The sequence below is a fragment of the Pseudorca crassidens genome, chromosome 1 (genome assembly GCF_039906515.1).
Source record: "Pseudorca crassidens isolate mPseCra1 chromosome 1, mPseCra1.hap1, whole genome shotgun sequence".
Classification (NCBI taxonomy): Eukaryota; Metazoa; Chordata; class Mammalia; order Artiodactyla; family Delphinidae; genus Pseudorca; species Pseudorca crassidens.
Genome location: NC_090296.1, coordinates 187372351 through 187393842, shown reverse-complemented (window position 1 = coordinate 187393842; position 21492 = coordinate 187372351). Strand labels below are relative to the sequence as shown.

Sequence of the window (21492 nt, the reverse complement as noted above, 5' to 3'; positions counted from 1 at the left end):
GAAAGAAATCATAAAGATCAGAGCAGAAATAAATGAAATAGAAATGAAGAAAACAATAGCAAAGATCAATGAAACTAAAAGCTGGTTCTTTGAGAAGAGAAACAAAATTGATTAACCTTTAGACAGACTCATCAAGAAAAAAAGGAAGAGGATGCAAATCAATAAAATTAGAAATGAAAATAGCAATCACAACTGACACTGCAGAAATACAAAGGATTATCAGAGACTACTACAAACAACTATATGTCAATAAAATGGACAACCTGGAAGAAATGGGAGAAATTCTTCGAAAGGTACAATTTTCCAAGACTGAACCAGGAAGAATTAGAAAATATAAACAGACCTATCACAAGTAATGAAATTGAAACTGAAATTAAAAATCTTTTTTAACAAACAAAAGTCTAGGACCAGATGGCTTCATAGGCAAATTCTAGCAAACATTTAGAGAAGAGCTAACACCTATCCTTCTCAAACACTTCCAAAAAATTGCAGAGGGAGGAACACTCCCAAATTTGTTCAACGAGGCCACCATCACCCTGATACCAAACTAGACATTATAAGACACCAAAAAATTACAGATCAATGTCACTGATGAACATAGATGCAAAAATCCTCAACAAAATACTAGCAAACAGAATCCAACAACACATTAAAAGGATCATACACCACGATCAAGTGGAATTTATCCCAGGAATGCAAGGATTCTTCAATATACGCAAATCAATCAATGTGATACACCATTAAGGAATAAAAACCATATGATCATCTCAACAGATGGAGAAAAAGCTTTTGACAAAATTCAACACCAATTTATGATAAAAACTCTCCAGAAAATGGGCATAGAGGAAACCTACCTCAACATAAAGGCCATATATGACAAACCCCCAGCAAACGTTATTCTCAATGGTGAAAAACTGAAAGCGTTTCCACTAAGATCAGGAACAAGACAAGGATGTCCCCTCTCGCCACTCTTATTCAACACAGTTTCAGAAGTCCTAACCATGACAATCAGAGAAGAAAAAGAAAAGGAATCCAAATTAGAAAAGAAGAAGCAAAACTGTCACTGTTCGCAGGTGACATGACACTATACATAGAAAATCCTAAAGATGCCACCAGAAAACTATTAGAGCTAATCAATGAATTTGGTAAGGTACAGGATACAAAATTAATGCACAGAAATCTCTGGCATTCCTATACACTAATGATGAAAAATCAGCAAGAGAAATTAAGGAAACAATCCCATTTACCACTGCAACAAAAAGAATAAAATACCAAGGAATAAACCTACCTAAGGAGGCAAAAGACCTGTACTCAGAAACTATAAAACACTGATGAAAGAAATCAAAGATGACACCAACAGAGGGAGAGATACACCATGTTCTTGGATTGGAAGAATCAATATTGTGAAAATGACTATACTACCCAAAGCAACCTACATGTTCAATGCAATCCCTATCAAATTACCAATAGCATTCTTCACATAATTAGAACAAAATATTTTACAATTTGTACGGAAACACAAAAGACCCTAAATAGACAAAACAATCTTAAGAAAAACAGAGCTGGGGGAATCAGGCTCCCCGACTTCAAACTATACTATAAAGCTACAGTAATCAAGACAATATGGTAATGGCACAAAAACAGAAATATAGAACAATGGAACAGGATAGAAAGCCCAGAGATAAACCCACGTACATATGGTCACTTAATTTATGACAAAGGAGCCAAGAACATACAATGGAGAAAAGACAGCCTCTTCAGTAAGTGGTGCTGGGAAAACTGGGCAGCTATATGTGAAAGAATGAAAATTAGAACACTCCCTAACACCATACGCAAAAATACACTTAAAATGGATTAAAGACCTAACTGTAAGACCGGACAGTGTAAAACTCTTAGAGGAAAACAGGAAAAACACTTTTTGACATAAACCACAGCAAGATCTTTTTGACCCACCTCCTAGAGTAATGAAAATAAAACAAAAATAAATAAATAGAACCTAATTAAACTTAAAACCTTCTGCACTGCAAAGGAAACCATAAACAAGACGAAAAGACAACCCTCAGAATGGGAGAAAATATTTGCAAACAAAGCAGCAAAGGATTAAACGCCAAAATATAAACAGCTCATGGAGCTCAATATCAAAAAAACAAACCACCCAATTAAAAAATGGGCAGAAAACCTAAATAGACGTTTCACCGAAGAAGACATACAGATGGCCAAGAGGAACATGAAAAGATGCTCAACATCACTAATTATTAGAGAAATGCAAATCAAAACTACAATGAGGTATCACCTCACACCGGTCAGAATGGCCATCATCAAAAAATTTACAAACAATAAATGCTGGAGAGGGTGTGGAGAAAAGGGAACACTCTTGCACTGCTGGTGGGAATGTAAAGTGATACAGCCACTACGGAGGACAATATGGGGGGTCCTTAAACTAAAAATTGAACTATCATACGACCCAGCAATCCCACTACTGAGCATATACCCTGAAAAAACCATAATTCAAAAGGACACATGCACCCCAGTGTTCATTGCAGCACTATTTACAGTAACCAGGTCATGGAAGCAACCTAAATGCTCACTGACAGACAAATGGATAAAGAAGATGTGGTACATATATACAATGGAATATTACTCAGCCATAAAAAGGAACAAAATTGGGTCATTTGTAGAGATGTGGATGGACCTGGAGCCTGTCATATTGAGTGAAGCCAGAAAAACAAATATTGTATATTAACGCATTTATGTGCAATTTAGAAAAATGGTACAGAGGAACCTATTTGCAGGGCAGATATAGAGACACAGGCATACAGAAGGGACATGTGGACCCACGGGGGGAAGGGGAGGGTGGGACGAATTGGGAGATTAGCATTGACATATATACACTACCATGTGTAAAACAGCTAGCAAGTGGGAACATGCTATAAAGCACAGGAAGCTCAGCTTGGTGCACTGTGATGACCTAGATGGGTGGGAGGTGGGGGAGGTGGGAAGGAGGGGATATATATATACATAGAGCTGATTCACTTCATTGTACAGCAGAAACTAACACAACACTGTAAAGCAATTATACTCCAATAAAATAAATAAATAAAAATAAATAAATAAAACAAAGGGCTTACCCTGGTGGAATTTACATTCTAGGGGTTGAAAGTAATGGTACAACATAGTTAAAAAATATCTATATAGATATAGATATAGATATATATCGCTGGCCAAAAAGTTCCTTCGGGTTTTTCCATACAATATCACAGAAAAACCTGAATGAACTTTTTAGCCAAGCCTATATATATATGTATGTACATATATATATATACAGATATTACTTGTTTATAATGTAATATATTATTTGTAATATCGACATACTAATCATACGGTTATGTGTATGTGCACTGGTACGTGTGTAGGTGTGCCTTGCTGAGCTCATGGCCTTCGGGTGAAGCCCTGACGTCAGGGAGGAGCCATCCAGGTAGATGAAGGTGGAAGGAAGCACAAGGCAAAGGAAGAGCAAATGCAAAATGCCAGAGGCAAGAAAAGTCCCAGGAAGTTCAAACACAGGAAGCCAGCGAACGAGGTCACGGCAGGAAACGTAAGCAGCTGAATGAACTTGGCACACAGAGGAAACACGGCCCGCCTTCCCCCAAGGGGCTCCCACCCCTTGTTAAATAGAGGCGCCCCTTCTCTTCACCCCCATAACCCAAGGAGAACCGCATCCTGCCAGATGCAGAATTCTAGACTCACACAATTGTCTAGTTAGAAGGAACTTATTTTAGACGCCCCTGGTTTTCTTTCCATTCTGGTCTGGTGATCTTGACTGAAGCAAAAAAAAAAAAAATGTGTGGCAGGCCCAGCAGGCTGGGCAAAACTCAGCCACGCCCGGGCCTGCGCTCCTGACAGGCACAATGGCTGACTTCCGTGAGGGGAGGCTTCTGCGCAGCATAGCAACTGCACCTGGAAAAACTCCAGGTCGCCTTTAATCTATTTCACAACCTACTGTCTGGGCGGGCTGTTCTGGCTGAGACCAGAATACGGACCTAAGCCAGCCTCTGGACACACAGTGCCTCAGACACACAGTCTCCAAACGGCCCGTGCGCTACTGCTCCTTTATGCAAAGGGGCTATGGCTTCACGGTGTATGTCATAAAGTCTCTTATTTATGGAGAACTTTCCAGTTCACAAAGCAATTTTACACCCGTTTTCATTTCAACAGAACCCGTAGGAGGTCCTAGTTGCCATCCCCTGGTCACAACAAGGACACCGAGGCTTACTGGCAAGGCAGGGTCTAAGGAAACACAGCTGGTCACGTGTACCCCCTCCCCCATCCAGGGCTCCCAGCAGGGCTCTGGGCCACCTCCTGTGACTCACCCACCATCTGGGGTGAGGCTCCACTTCCCAGTTGACGAGCGCCTTCGCTCCCCAGGGCAAGCCTACACCCTGCCTTATGATATCATGTGCTTTGCGTTTTCTTCCTCTTCCCTGAGGGCAATTTTTAATATTCCTGCTCTGGAAGTGACAGAGCAGTTTTTTTTTTTTTTGTACAGGTACAAACCAGTATGAGTAGCTGTTTGTTCACGTTCTGGCTACTTGAATACAGACCTGTATTTGACCTTCCAATGAGTGAAGGTATCAGAGGATACAGGGTTATGGTCTCTTGAGTGATCCTACGGGGGCTGCAGAAGGAAGCTCCCCACTCCCACCTGTTTTCTTTTTAATAATAAATTTATTTATTTATTTTTGGCTGCATTGGGTCTTCGTTGCTGCACACGGGCTTCCTCTAGTTGCGGCACGCAGGCTTCTCATTATGGTGGCTTCTCTTTGTTGCGGAGCACGGGCTCAAGGCGTGCGGGCTCAGTGGTTGTGGCTTGCGGGCTCTAGAGCACAGGCTCAGTAGTTGTGGCACATGGGCTCAGTAGTTGTGGCTCACAGGCTCTAGAGCACAGGCTCAGTAATTGTGGCACAAGGGCTTAGTTGCTCTGCAGCATGTGGGATCTTCCTGGACCAGGGCTCGAACTCATGTCCCCTGCATTGGCAGGCGGATTCTTAACCACTGTGCCACCAGGGAAGCCCTTCCCACCTGCTTTTGATCCACAGATTCTCAGGGTGGACTCCAAAGAGATAAGATAATGATTCCTAGGGAAAAGAAGGAAGGCATTTCCTATACTTGGTCTCTCTCATGAGTTTTTCTTTCTCTTTCTCTCTTTTTTTTTTTTGGTCTTCTTAGATCCCTGTGCTTGTTGCAGGAGTAGGGACACACTGCCTTTATTACAAAGACAAAAAAACCTGAGGCTGCATGACAGTGAAAACATCATTTGACCAGAGAAGCAGCAATCATTGGTCCTTTGGGAAGTGTCCTGTTTCTCCTTCTAAAAGTCTGCAATTAAGAGATCGAACCCCTTTATCCTACATTGTTGGTGGGAATGTAAATTGGTGCAGCCACTTTGAAAAACAGTTAAAAAACTAAAAATAGAGTTGCCATATGATCCAGCAATCCCACTCCTGGGCATATATCCAGAAAAGATGAAAAGTCTAATTCAAAAAGATACACCCCAATGTTCACAGCAGTACTAGTCACAATAGCCAAGACATGGAAGCAACCTAAACGTCCACTGACACATGAATGGATAAAGATGATGTGTTACATACAGACAATGGAATACTACTCAGCCACAAAAAAGAATGAAAAAATGCCATCTGCAGCAACATGGATGGACCTAGAGATTATCACACTAAGTGAAGTCAGACAAAGACAAATACCATATGATATCACTTACATATGGAATCTAAAATATGACACAAATGAATTTATCTATGAAACAGAAATAGACTCACGGAGAACAGACTTGTGGTTGCCAAGGGGAAAGGGGGTTGGGGGAAGGATGGATTGGGAGTTCGGGATTAGCAGAGGCAAACTATTATATATAGGATGGATAAACAACAAGGGAACTAACTATATTCGATATCCTGTGATTAAACCATAATGGAAAAGAATATGAATCACTTTGCTGTAGAGCAGAAATTAACACAACATTGTAAATAACTATACTTCAAGAAAATAAACTTAAAAAAAAGAGATTGCATCCCTTCAGCTCTGAAGATGGACAGGGAGAAAGAGTAGATATTACTGGCAATACATGTTGGCCCTGTAAGAGTCAATAAAGACTTTTTAAGACCCAAATTTTTGGAAATTCAAATTAATGCTTAGACCTGGCTATATTTTTGAATCACTTCATTCATGAAAAATCAAGTCCAAAACTCAAATAAGGACAAGTGTAATCTCTGTAAACTCCACCAGAGAGCAGGACAACTAATCACAAGAGGGGTTAAATGGCTGGGACATCATGGCAGCCCTGGATTATTCAGCTGCTGGGCCGTCAGGCTATTTTTAGATGAGCCCCATCTTCAGGTTGGGTCATAGTCACACCAATTCTGCAGTGAGTTGATCTTACCAGGCTGAACCTGTACCTAAACATTTATTCCTCTTCTCTTTGAAGAAAGACGTTTTAGTTGGCAAGGAAAGGGGCTTATCTGAATCTCACAGAATCTAGGTTGCTCTGACTTAGTTTCTGGTTTCAGACCTAAGGTGTCTGATGGACAGCACCTCCTGAATATTCAGAGGAGATACAGGGATGCATTTTAATGTCACCTAATTAGTGACAGAGGATGGCTTTCCCTTTTGAGAAACTGATTTGTTTAAAGTAACACAGAGCTTGTGGCAGTCATTCCACCGGTATTTTTGATAGAATACCCCTTGGATAAGAGTAGGGCTAGCTTCAGACATTTGTCAGTTGGTTGAATATCACGTTTGTCAGACAGCTCTTGAATGAACTCAGCAGCCTAAGGAATGTCTAGCAAATATGACTTAACCATAAAGTTATATTCCTGTGAATGAAATCATAATTCAATTTATCAGCACCTATGCGCTCTGAGACTGCCAAAACATCATATCTAGATGTCATTTTTATAGGAAGCATAATGGAAGAAATACAGCAAATTTTGAATAGAGATCAATCTGTCTTTCCAAATGGTATCTTTTCATTCCATTATGTAAATTCCTTAAATGCGAGTCCATCTTGGCATTCTCATGAAGGCTTCCAGCCCAGCCTAAGTTCAGGAAAATGCTCCCATTTCTGAACTCACAGCAATCACTCTCTGTATCACTTCTTTGGAATTAATTATGTACAAGCCGTCCCCAAATTATGGTAGGCTTGTAACTGCAAAGTTTTCGTCTACTTTCATTGTTTAGAACTTGGAATAAAATGGTGGTTGGATTTCCAGCTGGCCCATGGAAGCCTCTTTAACCTACAGTGTATTATTAGTCCTTTCATTGTTCCTCATTGTTTTCAAGGAAAACGTGTCCTGACTTTCCAGCTGAACTTGGGAGATGCTGGGAACAGATCTCCCCCTGCACCTCCAGCCTCAGGGAAAGACACCGTCCCCCTTAGTGACTTGTACAGCCTCCTCTCTTCTCTCCACTTCACCAGGAGACACTGCCGCTCTTAGGGTGACGAGATCATCCCTGGGCAACACCTACGAATGAAATCCTATTGTTGGGATTGTTCTTAAAAACCAGTTATTTAATAAGCATTCGTAGCTCAGAAGCTTCCTGCGCTTAACCGTGGCATAGCTTACACATTCGTATTATGCTTTTAATGTTTTATGACTGTCTTCCCCAGTTCGTATTCCTTGTAGGTGGGGACACATCTAAGTTTCTTTGTACCCTGCAAAGCAATCAGTCCCCAGCTAAGCACACAAAGAGCTCAATAACCATGTATTGATCCCTAATTAGAGCTACCCAGGAAAGCAATTCAGGCAATAACTGAATCAGTCAGGCACTGTTAGGCATCAAAACAGGCATCAGATAACCTAATAATTTCAGCGCTACCCGGTTTGGCATCCGTCATACAGCTCAGGTGCAATTTTAAGAAGATGCTGTAATCCTGGCTTGTCTCTTGGCACCTGGTCCCAAGACAACGTACGACCCCCACTATTCTCCTGATAGGGACTGAAAAGTGGCTTTGAGAGCCTACACATTCTCAACTGGATCTTTCATCCCACCTAATTCCATTCTCTGTGCGCACTTACTTTTCCTCTCTCCTGTATCCCCCGCCCACCTGCTTTATATTCTTCCTAGCATTATAGTTAACAATTTGTCTCCCTGCTTCCTCTGGCACAGTCCTTGTCCTACCATTTCTGTGTATTCACCTCTGGGCTTAGTAGCATTTAGTGGAGTGCTTTGTTCAAAGTAGGAACTCGGCACTTATGCTACGCCAGGCATGGCACAAGGCACTTAACTGTAATGAGTTGCTCCATCCTATGAGGTAGGTGCTATTATTATCTCTATTTTACAGATGAGCAAGCTGAGGCAGAGCAAGACTCAGTGATCTGTCAAAGTTTGCAACTGCTAACAAGTGTTAGCACAGGCACTTGAACCCAGGCTATCTGGCTTTGGAGACCATGTTCATAAACATGGCACGTGACTGCCTCTCAATGAATGACTGATCACAGGTTGGTTGAACCAAAGATAACAGCAAGTTCTAACAATAATGAAGCTGCTTTACCACGAGGGAAAGGGTAGAACTGAGCTAATCATCACCAAGATCCACGTTTTGGATTTGACAGCATTTCACAATGTCTGGAGACATACATCTTCGGTTGTTGCGACTGGGGCAGCATTTCATGGGAGTTTGCTACTGGCATCTAGTGGGATGCGGGGAGGCTGGAGATGCTGTTAAACATCGTATAATGCACAGGACAGGCCCCAAATACCAAGCGTGCAGAAGTTAAGAAACCTTGCTCTGGGAAGGTCCCAAGTCTAACCACTTACAAGACGTCTGATATAGCTCCCTTTTGACTATACAATCAGGAGAAACAAATTAACCATTCTTTTTCAGAATCACCTCTCTAGCAGGATATCTAACATAGTTTAGAAAATCTTCAAAGGTATGCCAGGCACTGTGAACATTTTAAATGACACAAATATGAATTCAGACTTTCAATTAACTGGTAAACCGAGGATGTATCCTATTCCTCAAAGCTACCAACACAATAATACTTCATGCTCATAAAATGAGAAAGTGATGTTAAATGATTCAGAACAGACCCAAGCTACCAGTTAGCATGCAGGCTTCCTCCTGTACATAGAAATTTTCCTTCCCTTTCATTCTAAGGCACGGGATTCTACTTCTCTAAATCTGCGATGCCTTAGAAATCACAGCAGCTGTCATGTGGCTTCTTTTCCTCCACATACAAGTGCCCAGACAGGCAAGAATCTGCTCCCAAGTGAATTCTTGACTAGTCTGTTGAATTTAGCTACTGTAGGTGCAGAACAGTGTAAAAAGTATGATCTCAGTTCAAGTTTACCATGTCTTGAAAAATACTTTATTAGGAGGAATCTGTTATACATTTGGAAGGAGAGCTATTAGTCACTTTGCAGTGAGCACCCTTGAATTTTGAGTGTTATTTCGATAGAGATATTTCACATTATATGAGCCGGGCTATAAATACAAAATAGCAAAACATAAACGTCCTAGCGTTTTACAGTTCTTAAGGGCTGTTTTATGTGCCATGGATAGGGATGATGATGCTGTTTAATGAAGTAATTTTATAACCTTGGCAAGACACAGCCTCACGCCCACAGTCACCTGTCACACACTGTCTCCCTTGCACAGGGGCTCTTAGTCACATGGACCCACTCTCTTCCTGGAGGCCTTGCTGAAAGGAAATCATCTGGGTAAAACCACCTCAGCACTCAAGGTCATTTTCCTTCTAGAAGCTCAGACTTGAGAATTACAGTCAGCCCTCCATATTCGCAGGCTTTGCGACCTCAGTTTCAACCAACCGCAGAAAGAATTTTGCAGATTGGTTGAATCCGTGGATGTGGAACCACGGATATGGAGGGCTGACTGAACTATGCCCTTTTAAATAAGGGACTTGAGCATCTGCGGATTTGGGTATCCACGGGCTCCCGGAACCAATCCCCATAGATACTGAGAGACAACCATACTATTCTGAAGGTCAAAGCAGTTGTAATCCGCTTTCCTACCCCAAAGTCCATGGCCGTCTTGGGAGGAAGATGCTACCATCATATATGTTCTACACTATTTTTTCCACATCTCCTATATATAATTTGTCACCGCTAGATGCTCTGTGGAAGCATCTTTATAAGAGATGCCAAATTCATTAAATCGAAGCACATGAGCTACGTACAAGGTCAAGGGGAAATTACTTTGTCTTTAACTCATTTTCAAGTCAATAGAGCTATTACAAAATTGCGTTCAAAAGAAAAAAAAAGCTACCGTTGGAAGTTTCCTGAGTACAGATGAGAAAGAAAATTTTTCTCTCTGATTTCAAACACTCTGCAGTTAATGGGCTATTTCACAGAAGTGCTCTTCTGAAGAGTATATGAATCCAGCAGTGCCCCAAGAAAGTATCTCTACAGATTCCTCAGTCTCCCTCCTGTGTTTTTGTAGCTTCACATCTTAGAAGTAAAATTTCACTTGAGAGTTTCATATAAAAAACACTCGGATTTGCTTTTTAATATTATGAAATTGCAACAGGAATTGGTTTGACACGTTACAGGACCCTGTGCTCACGAAGTTACTGTTAGGGGTTGGAGCTTCTTTACAAATATTTACTTGCACAGACTAAATACACCTAAAACAGCGCCACTGTATAGGTGTAACAATGGATTATAATTGTGCGCTTCAGTAATTGTTTCTGGTGTTCTTGTTTTTAAAATTTTCTTTGACATGGTACTCACATTCATTTTTTTCAAAATAAAATCTACCAAGAGTGTTCTCTTCTTTCTTCCCCTATCTCTGCATAATTCTGCTAATATACTAGCTGGGACAGTTATATTTTAAATGACATGTATATATTTAGCAGCATAATTATGCAAATTCTACCATGTTGATGATTGTAAATATCCTTTCAGAGCAGCTACTTAGCTTTTTTTTTTTTTTCTCGCGGTACGTGGGCCTCTCACTGCTGTGGCCTCTCCCGTTGCAGAGCACAGGCTTCGGACGCGCAGGCTCAGAGGCCACGGCTCACGGGCCCACCCGCTCCGCGGCATGTGGGATCCTCCCGGACCGGGGCACGAACCCGCATCCCCTGCATCGGCAGGCGGACTCTCAACCACTGCGCCACCAGGGAAGCCCAGCTACTTAGCATTTTGTCCTGGTTGAAATGCTTCGAATTCACTCCCAAATTCACTTCTCTGCTGGGTGAAGGTGGGGCTCACAGTTCTCACCCAGCAGGCAGAATACTGCACAGAGGTAAAAAGTATGGATTCCTTAATGTACCTGGACATTCTATGCCACTTACTGGCTTTGTGACCTTGGGCAAGTTACTTAACCTCTCTGAGCTCTGTTTCTGCATCTGTAAAATAGGGATGATGATAGTACATACCGCACTGGATCGTCATCCAGTGCGGTTACATCGGATGATGTATGGAAACTACTTAACATCACGCTTGGTCCATAAAAGACTCTCAATAAATGATAGCTATCGTCAGTGTTCTTATATTACCCAGCAGGACTACATTTCAGCCTAGACATCCAGCTTTCCAAGAGTTTACAATTGCAGCTGAAAAAGAGGAAGTATGGCGCATTCCGACCTGTCCAGGTAACAGTGGGGTGGTGGGTAGCAGTGTTAGCAGCACAATGTCCAGACTCAAGTGTTTACTCGAGAATCATTCTTTACATACTTTTGTCACGTGCCTGGGTTGAGTCAGTGGGAATGTTTAGGTGTTTCAGTAATACCAACTCTAAATGTAGACGGGGTGTGTGTGTGTGTGTGTGTGTGTGTGTGTGTGTGTGTGTGTGCGCGCGCGTGTGCACACGCGTGTGTAGGGCTACAGGAGAAGGGAATCTAGCCTGTGGTGAGAAATCACCTAGACAAGATGTGAGATAAAATTCCTCCTCTGCTATTCCACATTTACAGGAATGAATTCAAAAATGTGAAATCATATTCTGAATTACAACCATATGTCAGAATACGGCAGTGATCATGACAGTGTATTTTAGGTGAACATTAATCTTTAGTCAACTTTCCTAATCCTTGTTTTTCTAGAAATAAGAACTTAGATTTTCTAAAAGGAGTTGCTAACACATAAGACAGAAACCCATAGCGTTTTCTGAGCTTCCTTAAAAAACAGAAACCTGAGGAAGCAGAGGCCCTGAAAATATACCGATGCTACCGAAGGCTAAAATTCTTCAAGACTCTGATCAGGGAGCAGTACAGAGGCAACTCCACATAGCAGAGGGCCCTTCATTTTGGTCCCACCCATAACCCAATCCTGGGAACTGGGTTCAGTGATGTTCAGTTATATGCACGTGGTAACCACATGCGTGACGATGAACTAGGTGCTGAGCGAGAAGCCAGACGCCATCGTTGGCCAGAGCGTGCCTGGCGCTCAGCAGGGTGCATGTGGCTGGATGTGATAAACAGTGGAATCAAGCTCACGATCATCTCATTCCCACGAGGTGGGTCAGCAGGGTGGTGGGGGAGGACGGATTCTGGCCCTGGAGACGGACAGTTCTTATTATTTCCTGGACTAAATTCTTATGACTCCAAGTCCCTTCCTATCAGTGACACACATTTCCCAACCAGTGCCGCACAGCCCACCGGGGCAGATGTGTTACCCTTTGTTAGAAGCACAGGGCGCAAGCTCCCTACAGCCTTAAGGCACGTCTTGGTGGACTTCCCTCTGGTTGTGACACTGGTCTGTTCAAAGAGCCTCAGTATTTATCCCACACCCCTCAGCTTTCTATGGTCGTGGGAGGCATCCCTTTCTTTGCTTCTTAGAATTTAACTTCCTAAGGACTTGGGCAAGGAGAGAATAAATACCTTTTTCCGAGTCTTCATTTTCCTTAGTCCTGCATAATCAAGCCTGTCATCGTTTTTCTTGTTTCCCATGCAGATTTTTTAATAGGAACTATTCTTGGAGACAGTTTACATCAACTCTACCCACTTGCCATTGGCCAGAACCCACTCACATGGCCACACTTAACTGCAAGGGAGGCTCGGAGGTGCAGATAGTTTTGTGCCCCAGAGGAAAAGAAAATATGGTTTGGTAACCACATAGCCTTGTCTCTGCCATCATCTATTCTTCTATTCTTCTCTCAGCAAATACCTGTTTCATCCTTCTTTCCACACAAAGAATGTATACCCTCCCTCCACAAGGGAAACAATGCAAAGTCTCATTCTGTCATGGAATCCAGCGCCATGTACAGGATCTCTGGGAAACGTGCAATCTGCCCCATCGGTATCAGATGTGGCTCCTGCTGACCTTGCAAGCAGTTAACTAAAGAGCCAAGTTACCTGTAGCCCTTACAACCAGTACTACAGCAGCAGAGCAAAGACAATTTGTAACCTCTTGTTCCTTGAATATTTGGTAGCTCTTGTCTATAAACCACTTCACTCTAGTTCAAGCCAGTCACTGTTGCTGTTCTTTTGTTTGTTTCTTTGTTTTAACCGTACGCGGGCCTCTCACTGCTGTGGCTTCTCCTGTTGTGAAGCACAGGCTCCGGACGCACAGGCTCAGCGGCCATGGCTCACGGGCCCAGCCGCTCCGCGGCATGTGGGATCCTCCCGGACGGGGTCATGAACCCGTGTCCCCTGCATCGGCAGGCGGACTCTCAACCACTGCGCCACCAGGGAAGCCCACTGTTGCTGTGTTTTTTTTTTTTTAAACTGTGTAGAGAGGGTTAGAGCTTATTGGTACATTGATAATCCCCCAACTTCCACGTTTATTCTCTTTCCATTTTCCTGGAATCTTTCTTCTGGAACCAGATAAGAGATGGCCCTTTCATGATAAAATTCTGCCAGTGAGGACAGAGCGTTCCCATTTGTGTGATTAAGATAGTGATATACCATCACATTCCAGTCACAATTCTGGCCTTCTTTTTACAAGGTCATGTAGTAGAAAGTGACATGACCGGTTTTGGTAAGGAGGATGCAACAGTGGTTCCAGTGAGGTACTGAGTGGCTGAATATCTGAATTTTATTTCTCATGCCCCTTCTGAATTCCCATATGACAACAGGTCAAATGCTTAACCCTCCTTTGGACTCAGTTTCTTTGACCAGATTTTTATAATTATTATGTTGCCTTCTGTCAGCCAGTTCAGGGTAGAGAAATCCCCTCTATCAAGAGTAGCTTTTCTGGGGCTTCCCAGGTGGTGCAGTGGTTAAGAATCCACCTGCCAATGCAGGGGACATGGGTTCGATCCCTAGCCCGGGAAGATCCCACATGCCACGGAGCAACTAAGCCCGTGCGCCACAACTACTGAGCCTGCGCTCTAGAGCCCACTTGCTGCAACTACTGAGCCCACGTGCCTAGAGCCCGTGCTCCGCAACAAGAGAAGCCACCACAGTGAGAAGCCCGCGCACCACAACGGAGAAGCCCCCGCTCGCTGCAACTAGAGAAAGCCCGCGCAGCAACGAAGACCCAATGCGGCCAAAAATAAATTAAAAAAAAAAGATTAGCTTTTCTATTACTCTACAGACTTGAGGGTTTTCAAGATGTAGTATGAAGGTTCTGGGCTGGTAAATTATAAACACATGTAAACTTAAAAAGAAATTTAAATTCCTGGAGTGTCACATCCACTAGAAAAATTTTGCTGATCTCTGTACCACTCCTGAATGAGTATTACATCAACACCATCCTATTTTTATGCAAATTCATGTTTTTATCACCCTGGATGACACACCCTTCTCATTTCTCACAACCAGATGAGTAAACAAAATTGCATTTCACAAGGAAGAACAAAAACCGCCATTTCAAACAGTTAACACTCGAACCGCTCACTCACTTTCCGTGGGAGATCAGTTATGATCAGCTTTTGATGATTTGTCTGAATGGTTTCTGAAATCATAATTTTCTTCTCAAGTATTCAGACTTACATTAACGATGCTGCCGTTAGATCCACACTCGGGAGGCCCATTCTGACCTCTCTTGTTGGGGTGCCTGCCTGCCTTTAGCCTGGCTACTGCCCAGCCTCACTCGACCACCGGATTTAGAAACTCTCTGCTGACAACAGCCCTCTGGTCCTATTCTTCCTCCCCTACCCCGCAGCGGCCAGTACCCACAGGGCACAGTGCTCAAGGCCGGAGCTCAGCTGACCACTGTTCTCTTGGTTCGACTTCTGTAAAGCAGCCCTCAAAACCAGCACGTGGGCGTGGCCCACCCTTGGCCACCCTCACCGCCTTACCTGGTCTCTCTGTCTTTGGGTATCGTAGCCGTGCTATAAGCAAACACTTGCTTCTCAACTAGAGGAGGGCCGAGGTCCACAATTCCGGCTAATCCTGGAGTCGTCCGTGGCTTCTCAATGTACACCAAGGTGCCGGGCTCCTTTTTGAAGGCCTGGCGGCTGGGTGAGACCCGGTCTGACTGCATGGTGTGGGAGGGCCCGTGGGCGTTATGGAGACCGTGCATCTCCACCATCCTCAGGTCACTGACTCGGTGAGGAGAGGCCGGGGGCGTTTTGGAGCCCAGAGTAGGCAAGAGGCTCTCTGGATACTTCCTTGACTTCTGTCTGTACAGTGACTGCTCCATGTGCATTTCCGCTTGCAAAGAAGGGTTGCAGTAAGCACTGGCTGAACGAACTGCAGCACGGTGATACCCGATGATGTGATCGGGGAGATCCAGGGGGTGCCCGCCGTGCGAAGAGGCTATGCTCATCCTCCCCTCGTGATAAAGATAAGGATCGGCGTAGAAACCCTCGTTGCGGTACATCGCGAGGCTCTTGGAGCTCATGTCTTCATCTGGCTTCACGTCTCTTCTTTCCAAGATGGCACTGGGGCTGGGAGAGATGGATCTGGAGACCGGCAGGCTGGAGAGTCTGTCCCTGGGGATGGTGGCGTTACCAGGAACGACCATCGGCCGGGTGCCTCCGTAAGGGATTCTGGATGGAGAGGGAGGCATGGAATGTGGCACAGGAGTGGACGGTGGAGAATTTGGAATGGCGTGGGGTAGAAGAGCTGCGGGTCCAGGTCGAGAGGCACCAGGGCCATCTCCTCTTGCATAAACGATTTCTCTCTGCATCTGAAAAGAAAACAAGAAATTAGAAAATCGACTTTGATATTCATGTTTTTAGAGACATCTCAGTGTGGCTTCCCTGATGAAGCAGGCTGAAGAGTGGCCCCTGCAAGATGTCCACACCTCAATCCCTGGAACCTGTAACCATGTCCCCTTACAGGGCAAAAGGGCCTTTGTAGATACCCCCTGTTAAGGATGTTGAGTTGGGGAGATTATCCAGGCGGACCCAATGCAATCACAATCATGTGAAAGTAATGCAATGCATTCACTTATATGTGAAAGAGGCAGGAGGGTCAGCGTCATGGAAGGAGATGTGATGACAGAAGCGGAATCAGAGAGAGAGAATGGGAAGATGCTGTTACAGAGTCCAAGCTCGTACTGCTCGCCCCACAACAGGCCAATAAATCGAGACGTGAGGTGTTGGGGCACGAAGAGTGACTTTATTTGGAAAGCCAGCAGACCGAGAAGATGGTGGACCCATTCCCCAAAGAATCATCTTGCCTGAGTTAGAATTCAGGTTTCTTTTATACTAAAAGGGGAGGGAGTGAAGTCAAACATTTCCTGCTTCCGGTCAGCCACCAGAGGGAAGGTGTTAACTTCTTTCTCCCTGCAGAAAGGAATCACAGGTGGGCCCGGTCAGGATGTTTCCTGTGAGCTAAACAAAGGTATTTTAGCTTAATGCTCACTACCTGGGAGTCAGGGTTCCCAGAGATGGGCCATTATGTATATTTTAAGCTTATAGGCAATATCCCTTTAGTGACTAACTTGTAATAGAACACAAAAGGTTCTTCCCTATAATAATTCCCCATTGTCAATGTCCATTCCACAATCTTGTGGGAAAAGGGAGGAAGACCACTCTGGCTGGTTACTTCCTGTTGAACGGAGGTGACGAATATTCCTTAGAATCTTTTGTCAGCCTTTGTTTATCTACAACTATTTGAACCCGATGAAACCTATTAGCACTTTGTTGTCTAATTCATAATTGACTTGGGCTTTTGGTTCCAGTTCCTAATACATATAAATTCCTGTGCTATTTATTTGGACACAATTAAAGAAATTGGTTGCCCCTTCTCCAGCTGCAATGGAATTCCCATCTACTTCAGTTGGATGGGCAGACCTGTTGGAGTCAAACTCAGGAGCAGAGGTCAGTATAGAGCCCAAAGTTTTAATGTAATTGGCAACCGCTAGGTCTTTTAGCGTTTATAGATTCTCCTGCCTGGGCACACACCTGGAATGGAGTACCATACAATATTTTAAAGGTGTTTAATTTAAGCCTGCTTCTGGGAGCCACTGATCCACAGCATGGCAACTAGCAAGGTTATCCCAAGTTAAATGTCTCCTGATGTTTTAGCAACGCTCCTTTCTGATATATGATTCATTTTCTTGGTTTTTCCTGTTGATTGCCGTCTCTAGGATGAATGCAGTTTTAATGCCTTCATCCAAGTCAGGGGATAATTTCGCTAAGGAGGGCTTTAACCGCTTCAGAGAGTTTCTGTCCAGGTGGGATATGCTTCCACCGATCCTGAAAAGGTGTCCACACAAACACTAGCAGGTATCTGAGATTTCCTGAGGCTCAAGGCCTTTGAGTAAATATTTGTCAGTCCTCGGTGGGGCAGGTTCCTCTGTGTTGAGTCCCTACCTGGAGGTCTGACAGCAGTCTCTGGGTTATTTTTAAGACTCTGGGGGTAAGGGCTTGGTCTCCTTTTCTGGGATGTTCGTAAGTACCATCTGTTGGCTTAAAGCATGTTCTGGTGGGACTCAGATGTCACCCTATTGTGCTGAAAAACTTCAGGGTGAGGCCTGTCAGAAAGTCAATCAGGTCATCCCCCCACTGTCAATTTCACCCCTGGCTCCTGTGGGGAGTTGGGTACCTCAAGGCCAAGGGAGTCCCTGGGTCTCTTCATTCAGAGCATCCTCTCTACCATGAGAGGCTCTCATCTTCTACTGTTGTTTCAGCAGAGGGCAATCTGTTTTCCAGCGATGCTACTCCTCACAATAAGCGTATTGTTCCTTCCCCAGTCGTGGCCTACCTCTCCGGGTTACCTGCCTTCCAGGAAGCCAAGGCCACTGCCAAAAAAGTGGCATTTCGTTTTGTATCTTTCTTCTGTTGTTGTTCCCTCAACACTTTCAAAGCAACATCTACCAACTGAGATGGGTTCATTCCAAATGTACCATCTAATCTTTGCAGTGTTCTTCTGAAATCCGAGGCACTTTGCCCCAAAAGGTCAAATTTACCATTCTAATATGTGCAGGGGCCTCAGGATCTGCATTAGTATGATGTGTGTAGGCCTGATAAATCCCTTCCAAAAATTCAGAGAGGTCTTCATGTGTTTTGCTGAATTTCTTGAATTTCGTTCCAACCCTTTTGCCTTGGTTTCCCCTTTCAAGGCCCTGCTAAGATGCACTAACGAGCAGTGCTCTCCTAAGGGCCTTCTTCCCTCACCGGGGTCCCCATTTGGTTCAGCTGTGGGTGCTGGCAAGTGGGCTTCAGGTGTAGAGCATCCTCTCTACAAGGAGGGCTGCAATCTTTCCAACTAAACAAGTTTGAGAAACCCAGACGCTGGTTATTTCCATTTAGGCCCCCCATGAGATAATGGCGTAAGGAAAATACCCGTCCCAGAAGTGGCTCCAGGCCCAAATCCGGTGCCCCGTTGGGTCTTAGATGGCGATTCCAGACCAAGTCCCTGAGCCCCAGAAACTAGCACAGGATTCTTGTTTTGTTTTGTTCTCTTGGCCGCGCTGCACAGCTTGTGGGATCTTAGTTCCCCGACCAAGGATTGAACCCAGGCTACCGCAGTGAAAGTGCTGAGTCCTTAACCACTGGACCGCCAGGGAATTCCCAGCATTTTCTAATTGATCCTATAAGGAGGGAAGTCCTGGGCCTGGATAGGAATGGAAGGTGGTGTAAGGGTTGGATATACTGGCGTAACGGCCGGAGCGGCTGGAACAGCCAGCTCAGCCAGAGGAGTTAAGGTCTGAGGCAACATGTCCTCTCATTCCCTTCCTTATTTTCCCTGGGAATAGTACAAATGCTTGCACATAAAGGAGTTCATTATTCTGGCCTGTTTCTTCACAAAATAGCTGGAGTGTCATTCAAAAGCCACTGTAAAACTATAGATAGCAACGGATCACCTAGCCGTTAAAAGGATGCCTTTTTGCCTTGGCATCAGCCAGCTGGGATTACAGTGCAACTGAATAGAAAACTGACTACTGCTGTGGCTATGACAATACGGTAATTACTAAAGTTATGACTGATATCATTTACCAGGATGTGCCAGAATTTTAGGAGTTCCATATAATTTCTGGAATATATATGTTAATAACATTTACCCATACAGTACAACCTAAGAAGTTTTATCACCACCCATTTGACAATGCCTCCCACGCAATTCCTCACACCAAATAAGCCCAATTAGTTTAACATTCCTCTCTCTGAGATGGAGAGAAAACAAGTAATTTGAGGTGTTCCAGAGACTCTCCAGAAAACCCCAACGTTAGCCAGAGGTCAAATGAATCCCACTTAGAACTTGATCTTTGGGACATCTGTCAAAAATATCAAAAGTTTTAACCAGAGATAAAAGATCCCAATGGCAAATACAGGTCACTTAAACAAAAACTCATGATCTATTACCAACAGGAGTTCAATATTTTAAGAAAACTTTGTCCTCTTAGAGAACCAAATTCAGATTTTGTACCACTTTACCTTCAAGATTGATTTATTTATCTATCTATTTATTTATTTATTTATTTTGCGGTACGCTGGCCTCTCACTGTTGTGGCCTCTCCCGTTGCGGAGCACAGGCTCCGGACGCACAGGCTCAGCGGCCATGGCTCATGGGCCCAGCCGCTCCGCGGCATGTGGGATATTTCCGGACCGGGGCACGAACCCGCGTCCCCTGCATCGGGCAGGCAGACTCTCAACCACTGTGCCACCAGGGAAGCCCCAAGATTTATTTTCTTAATTAAGTTCAATCTTATCTTAGAACTAAGTTTAGTTTCAAGGTACGAAAATCTGGAGAGACTATTCCAGACAGACGTTTCCAGAACATTATTCCCATAGAGTTTAACCAAAACTCTTTACTTCATTTACCTTTATTTTATTTACTTAAAAGCTTTGTCACATTATTTTTCTTGCTGACAAACTTTTTAACAGGAATAATAAGGTCTTATTTGATTTCTAGTAAATCCAGGTACAATGAAAGTATTATACCTAATGTTGATGACTCTAATGACATACCTGTATCAAACCAACAAGCTTAAGCTAACTTTAACACCAGATATTAATTCAATACTGAATTTCCTAGATGACGAGAGCCTGAAACTCATTCTGGAGAGTTTCTTTTATATTTGAGTATTCACTTAAGCACTTAATTTCCTTTAAGCCAATTAAATAGAGCTCTTTTACAAATTTCTGGCGATGCCACACAACTATAACACACGTACAAACACACACAGGGATGTCGTAGTTCCCATTCCAAAATTTTAGCCATGAATCAAGTACAACAATGTAAAACGCATCAGTTACAAAAGATTGGATGCAGACGGGGTTTCTGGCAGATGGGGCAAATCAAGGTCACCTGTACAGATGGCTAAACCCTTTTTAGTAATATTTATGGAAAAGACTTATTTCTATTTGTAGCTTTTGGTGATTTTAAGGACCAAGTGGAAACGTTCTCTTCCTCGGAATGTCCCACTCTTGGACAAGAGCAGACAGGGTTTTTTTTCCCTGTTCCTTTTCTCCATCTGACATCAGTAAAAGTTTGAAGTATCACAAAACTGATTTGGCTGTAAACGGTACCAAACAAAATGAAACCCAAAACCCAGAGAACACACAGAAAATCCTAAATAAACCCTCAAGTTTGGTCTTGGGTTTTTACATATACCAACGACACAGGACACCATAAATGACATAATTAACACAGCAAGGGTACCAGTACATGGTGCACAGGGCCCCAAGATAACCCTGCCTAACCCCCCTGTAGAGATCCTAACAGGTACTGCGGCTACGCACTATTGTAACAAAGTATCATCGTCCTCTGACACATGGCTTCAGAGCTGTAATCAGATCCCTTACCCATAAATGCACCTTAGAGAACTTTCTTCAGGAATAGTTGAAACATTCCCCCTTTTTTCTTTTGCGCTACGCGGGCCTCCCACTGCTGTGGCCTCTCCCGTTGCGGAGCACAGGCTCCGGACGCGCAGGCTCAGCGGCCATGGCTCACGGGCCCAGCCGCTCCGCGGCACGCGGGATCCTCCCGGACCGGGGCACGAACCCGCGTCCCCTGCATCGGTGGGCGGACTCTCAACCACTGCGCCACCAGGGAAGCCTCCCATTTTTAAAGATAGAAATTCAAGACAAACAAAACACAAACGGCACCACACACATGCTAGCGTCCAAAGAAACAAACCAGTTGACACATAGGGTAGAAGCCCAACAACTCCTTCCTCTCT

At 43.9% G+C, this 21492-nt stretch overlaps 1 protein-coding gene across 24 annotated transcripts in view; it reads right to left on the bottom strand.

Annotated features, from left to right (window-relative positions):
- KIAA1217 (KIAA1217 ortholog) overlaps positions 1-21492 on the bottom strand; it is a 772703-nt gene that overhangs the window by 61468 nt on the left and 689743 nt on the right. For all 24 annotated transcript variants that reach the window (XM_067703131.1, XM_067703122.1, XM_067703241.1 and 21 more), the window contains one exon: positions 15215-16047. In XM_067703131.1, coding sequence (XP_067559232.1) covers positions 15215-16047 — 833 coding nt within the window. The remainder of the gene's footprint in view (positions 1-15214; positions 16048-21492) is intronic.